This window comes from Orycteropus afer, unplaced genomic scaffold (assembly GCF_000298275.1).
Source record: "Orycteropus afer afer isolate SDZICR_OR568_19922 unplaced genomic scaffold, OryAfe1.0 scaffold00006, whole genome shotgun sequence".
Lineage (NCBI taxonomy): Eukaryota > Metazoa > Chordata > Mammalia > Tubulidentata > Orycteropodidae > Orycteropus > Orycteropus afer.
In genome coordinates this window covers 2,493,877-2,499,876 of record NW_006921593.1, presented here as the reverse complement: position 1 = coordinate 2,499,876, position 6,000 = coordinate 2,493,877, and the positions used below count along the sequence as shown (strand labels likewise).

The 6,000-nt window shown below is 48.6% G+C and overlaps 1 protein-coding gene across 1 annotated transcript in view; it reads right to left on the bottom strand.

Moving 5' to 3' along the window:
• Positions 1-3,815: 3,815 nt before the first annotated feature.
• HIP1 (huntingtin interacting protein 1) overlaps positions 3,816-6,000 on the bottom strand; it is a 189,363-nt gene continuing 187,178 nt past the window's right edge. Inside the window, exons 30-31 of the mRNA XM_007940271.2 lie at positions 4,603-4,711; positions 3,816-3,868 (exon numbers count right to left, since the gene is read on the bottom strand). Coding sequence (XP_007938462.1) covers positions 3,816-3,868; positions 4,603-4,711 — 162 coding nt within the window. The remainder of the gene's footprint in view (positions 3,869-4,602; positions 4,712-6,000) is intronic.

The window sequence follows — 6,000 nt, the reverse complement described above, 5'->3', positions numbered from 1 at the left end:
GGATTCTGTGAACCTCAGGGTGAAAATGCAGGCTTTTCAACTGGAACCCGAGACCTCAGAGCCACTCGAGTTGGTCAGTTATCACCACTACTCTCCATTGCCAGGTGGAAATATTTATTGAAAAATTGAAAACACAGATGCAATGTATTATACAAAGAAAGATCTTAATACCATAATAAAAGTATTGTTGGGAGGAAACAAAATCTAGTGACTACCTGCCCTGGGAAGGTAGGCACTCAGTGAAAAAGGAAGTTCATTTATAGGGACTATTCTAATGGGAAACTGGGGGAAAGGTTAAAAACAGAACCACCCCACCCCCTCCCTGCAAACTGAAGTGTGTAAGAATTGTTACAAGTTTGAGACAATTACATTATCACCAAGATTTATCTGAACCTCCTCGGTTTGTCCCTATGAGTAGTAATCAGCTTAAGTTAGGGCCTTCAAACCTGAGGTAGTTGAGAGTCACCTGAAAGACATGTCGGGAAAGCTCTATTCTCAGAATTGGACTCAACTGCATCTGACCAGTTCCCATTGCTTTGGCCCCTGGGATAAAAGGCAGTGCCCCCCACTGAGGGCTGTTGATCCTTTATCTGGCGTGGACCTGGGAGACGAAGGAACTGAGCACCACACAGCCGGCGGGTTGGCTGTGTGTATGGCTCACAGGCCCGTGGTGGAGGTGGTGGTGGTCTGTGCTACAGGCAGTCCGTTCTCTGGAAGACCCAAGATGGCAGAGAGAGGGCAAAGCTGTCTAGCTGGATGGCCAAGTTCGGGACTGAAGGCTTCCATTGGCAGAAAGGGTTTTCCGAAATTTGGAAAGATGTTAAAAGGTAGCAAGACATTTGCCAGTTATTGGAGCCAACAGACCCCTCTTGACTAAGGAGCTGACCAAGACCTGAAAATGTGCCAGGTGCCAGCTCAGAACCAGTTCTTCCTCAGGGTGGGAGGCCAAAGCAAGCTAACCTGACTGAGGTGACATGTCCTTGTGATCCCTGTGTTATCTAGTGTAAACCTTGGTATCTGATTTGGGAGCTGAAGTAGTTCCAAGAAAGGGTGTTGTGGACAAGGTCTGGTTCTTCCAGCCTCTAGGTTAAGGCTGCACGTTCAGGTGGGGGACCCTCAGGAAAGTGCTCTCGGCAGCAGACTCCATAAACAGTCTAAATTCCAGTCTAATTTAAACTCCTTGCTCATCTGCCCTTGCAAAGCAGATATAAAATAGCCCCATAAAGGTAGGTGTTTTCTTCGATGATTTTATTACGTACACACATCCTTACTCTAGAAGTGTTAGAGCACTGTGTTATAAAATTAAATAGATGCAGGTGTGTATCAACCTCGTATCCTAAGCCATCATTTTGTTGTGGTCCTGTCTTGTGATGACCCATTTGCATTCCCCCATGAGATAAGAGTGACTTAAATGTGACTAAAAAGCTGTGAGGTTCATTTTTAGCCTTACAATGTGATCCCTGTTTTAATCACACCAACCGCAACACGCTGAGTAACGGTAACCAAGGTAGGACATTGGATTTTGGCCTGCAGAATGGACTAGCTTCTAATTTGAGCTATTAGGAACCAATTGTACTATATGTGACAGAATTTCCTTGTGGGAGACAGAATTGGCCTCTGGTCATGCCAAAGTGCTTTCTTAACTATTTGACTAAGGCCCATGAAGGTTTTAGAAATTAGCATGGCTTCTTTTTGGAAGGAGTGTTTCAGCCCAGAATACTCTTCTGATCCAAAATAATAAATTTCCTCCCTACTGGTAATTTGGAGCACAATCACTGGGATGGCCAGGCCTCTATAGAAACGAGGACCAGCCACCTTTGGAAATGTTAAGCCACACCGAGAACACATGGACAGATTTAACTGGCCCAAGTGGGCCAAAGATGCTACCCGCCACGCCTCTGAGCCCTGGAATGGCAAAAAGCAGAACTAAAGACGGCTCGGTTTTGGCTGTTGATCCCTCCTTAGCCCAGTAGGGAGATCACACTTCTGAGGACAGTCATCTGAGCTTCTGGAAGACTGTCTGTTGAGTGCTCACTCCACCATGCACAGACGGAGTCGGCCTGGGCCGGGGGAGGGGCTGTTTCACAGTGATCAAACAGGAGTCCCACAAACCGCCATGTAGCAAAACTCAACGTGTTCCTTTGGGACAGGCCCTGGGAAGTGCCGGTTGGCTCCTACCTATGGACTGCTACAGTTCAAGAAGGAAGACACTGTTTCCCCAAGATCGAAAGGTCACTTAAATGCTGGGGGCCGTCGGGAGGTGGCGAAGTGCTGCCAGTCTTCCTGTGTTCAGGAGGCCGTTGACATGCCCTCTGTCGTCCTGTCAGCAGGGCGGCGAGAGCCGAGACTCGTGCTGAAAGGAGTCTGAGCCAGTGGCGTCCTGCTCCCTTCTGCCCTGACCCACATGCTCTGAGGAACCTGCTCACTTAGGGATCCAGCTGGTAACAGTCCAGAGATGGCACCTTGGCCTTGTTTCCGATTCTTGAAGCTGATGGAACTAGGGCAGCAAGACAAGCTTTGCCATAGTCATCCCTGAAGTCCTGATTGCTCAAAGCATCTTTCCATAGGCTGTGTGCTACTGAAAGGAGGTTAGTAATAAATACTGACGGTACTAAACCATCATGGTTCTTTCCTGATGGGAGCAAGGCTGCCTGATCTCCTGGGTGTGTGAATTCGGTAGCACATGGAATTCTTCTTCGTCAGATTCAAGAGGACGTCAAGGTAGACGTTTGGGGAAAGGAACCGGAAATCCCTGACATGTGCCCCCTTACAGGGCCCTGGCTGGATGCAAAGGGGGCTGGCCAACGTGATGCGGCATGGGGAAGTAGTGTTGCTACGGTCATCAGCTCCATTCAAGCGTGTAGTTTTTCAGCCTGGTCACAAGGAATTCCTAAGAAAGGCATCTCCTAGGCCCAGGCTATGTGCATCCTCCCCTTCTCCTCTTTCTGCAGCCCTCTCACTTGGGAAGGTAGACAGAGGCTGCCAGCTGGGGTCCAGCTTTAGGAAGGAAAGGCATTTGTTCTGCTTCTGCCTTTAGTGGAAAGCTGTTACCCAGCAGCCCTGCCCGGTCCTGGGGCCTGGCCTTGCCTGTCTGTCCCTCACCAGGACACTCAGTGTGGAGGTTGATGTGGGGCACCAAGGTAAAGCCTAAGCAGCACCATCACTGTTAACCGCTGTGGTGTAGGGGCCCCTGAAAACTCCGTGTTCCTAGGGTGCGCTTTTTGGGAGAGTTGGCTATATGAATGTTAACTTTCAAAAATAAAACCAAAAATCCCAACCAATCACCATAATAAGCAGTGGAAATCCATGGAACTGCCAAGAGGGAGAGAATCGCCTTGGCATTTTCAGCCAGGACACTCTTGTTGCTCTGATTCCGTGCACGAAGTCAGGGTAGCGTCTTGCTTTGGAATCCACCAGCCCTTGGATGCTCACAAATTTGTGCAAATGAGGAAACTGAAAAGACTGAGAAGAAAGCAGAAAAGAAAATGCATAAGATCTTCCCTTTCCACACTCTCAACAGAATCACAGGCCCGTCTCCTAAGGACACAGGTTGGTGTGGGCAGACTAAGGGAGGCAGGACTGGGAGGGAGGTCCTCTCTGTTGGCCTGGGATCCCGCTTCCCTGGCCTTGCAGCAGAGGCCAAATGGGTCCAAAACAGAAAGGTGTCACTGTAGTCTTTGGAAGGGTCATGCATCAAGTCCTGAGCAGACATCAGTCACTGGGACTCCAAGGAGTTAGTCTGGAGCTGGGGGCTAACAAACACCTAGATGGGTTATGAGAACTTACATGCTGGCATGTGGGGCGTTGGCTTGGCTCTATTCTTTCTCGGCTACCGCTTCTTGCAGTGTAGGGGGAGAAGCTTCCGTTCCTAAAAGTCAATAATTAGGGTTCATAGGAATTCGTGCTTGCATGCATTGATCTAGACAATAAAAACTGCCACCATGCTGGGTTCTCAAATACACTGTAATCACAAACATGGTGTAATCGTCTATGTCCACAGGTAAGTGTCTAAGAACGACTAGGATGTGTCTCTGATTGATTCCCAGAGCTAGTCAAGCCCAACAAGGATCAACCATCTCAGTTGTGACTCAGCTGGCCAATTTAGACATGCTCCAAGAGCAGCACACCCAGCCCTGTGTGCTGGTGGGCCAAATATGACTCAGTCTCTCAGCTCCTGACCCTGCCATCTCCTGGCCATTGTTGCCCATCACTGGCTCTCACAGTGAGCCTTGTAATCCACCCTCCCGTTCACTAGGTCTCCAATGACCACCATTCCTTCCCCGTGCAACTCTACACTGACCAGTAACTGTATTCGTAGGGAGTCAGCTGGGCTTAACGGCCTTCAGGGGCATGGCAGTCAGTGAGTGAGTGAGTGGGTGAGTGATGAGAAAATCTACTGATCAATTTTCAGTGACAAAAAAAAGCTTTTAATTCACTACAGTTTACCCTAAGTTTAGGCTTAACCACAGTGGCTCAAAGACAATTGAAGAAAAAGCGTGTTGTGAGCAGAGATGGGAAGTCTCTGACCCGAAGGACTCCTCATTCTGTCAAAGGAAAGCAAGGTCCCCACGACTCAGCCCCCTCGTCCTTCCGACAGCTCACCTTCTTCCCAGCCCTCAGCGACACCAGCAAGCTCATAATGCTTTTTCCGAAGCTCTCCCAGTTTCTGACGCTCCTTCTGCAGTTCCGTTTCTAGCTCCAGCACCCTAACCTGTGGGGAAAGGAAACAGGTCTCTCTTGATCAGCTATCTGAGGACTGTCTCATTTGGACTGAACGCCCTTCCGCCGTGTTCCTTTTCTTCCGTATCATTCACCCTGTTCCAGAGCTTGCCCGGTGCTGTCTCAATGCCTGCCACGGCTCTGCTCTCTATTCTTGCATTCATCCTTTCATCCCAGTGGCTCTTACATTTTCTCACTGTGACCCCCTACTGGGAATGGATGATGCTTTGGAAACCCAGTGCCCAACTGGGCCTGGGGCTCATCTTGTGTTCCTCTGATAAATCACGAGCCCAAAACAACACTAAAGTTTAACCACCCTGTTCCAACCCCGTTGTAACCCTTCTCCTTCAATATCCATTCTCTAGAACCAAATACGGTGGTTTTGGTATCTCTGAGGTGTTACTACAATTCAGAGTTGTTATTGCTACAGGAAAAGGCATGAACAGTTGTACTACTTCTGTTGCTATTACTCAAGGAAAAGTTGATTCTTGGCTACCCCATTCATTTACTTATTAATTCAAGAATTATTTGCTGAGTACCTGCCATGTACCCCAGGCTCTATCGTAGGTGCCGGGGACATACTGGTGAACAAACAAGATCCCCGTTTACCCACAGAAAGACGACAGAAACCAATGAACAAGGAAAGATCAGATCATAAGGAAAATGACACAGAGATGTGTTAAAGACTGAGAGTGGTCAGCAAAGGCTACTCTGAGGAAGGAGCATTTGAGCCAAAACCTAAGAAATGAGCAGTTCAAAGAACTGGGGATGGAGACCCAGGAAAAGCAAAGGCTCTCAGGCTGGAAAGGGCTCGAGGTGCCGGGAGAACAGGAGTCCTGAGTGGTCGACGTGCGAGAGGGAGAGGGTCACACGATGAAGTCAGCTGGAGAACCAGGCCAAGGTCATTTCATCCAGGGCCCACAGGCCGAGTAAGGAGGCTGGATATTATCCACTAGGTTTTAAGCAGAAAAAGCGGAATGTTATAATTTATGTTTTGAAAATACGTTGTGTCAATTATGACTCACTGTGACCCTATAGGACAGAGTGGAACTGCCCTATAACGTTTCCTGGGCTGCAGTCTTTACAGGAACAGATTGCCAGGTCTTTTCTCCTGCAGACCCACTGGTGGGTTCTAACCACTGATTTTCCAGTTAGCAGCCGAGGGCTTTAATCATTGTGCCACCGAGGCTCCTTAACCACTGCTCTGTACCACTTCTCAATCAAACAGGAACCAGCTTACTCAGATCATTCCAAACCAGGAAGAAAATGAAGTCTAACGAA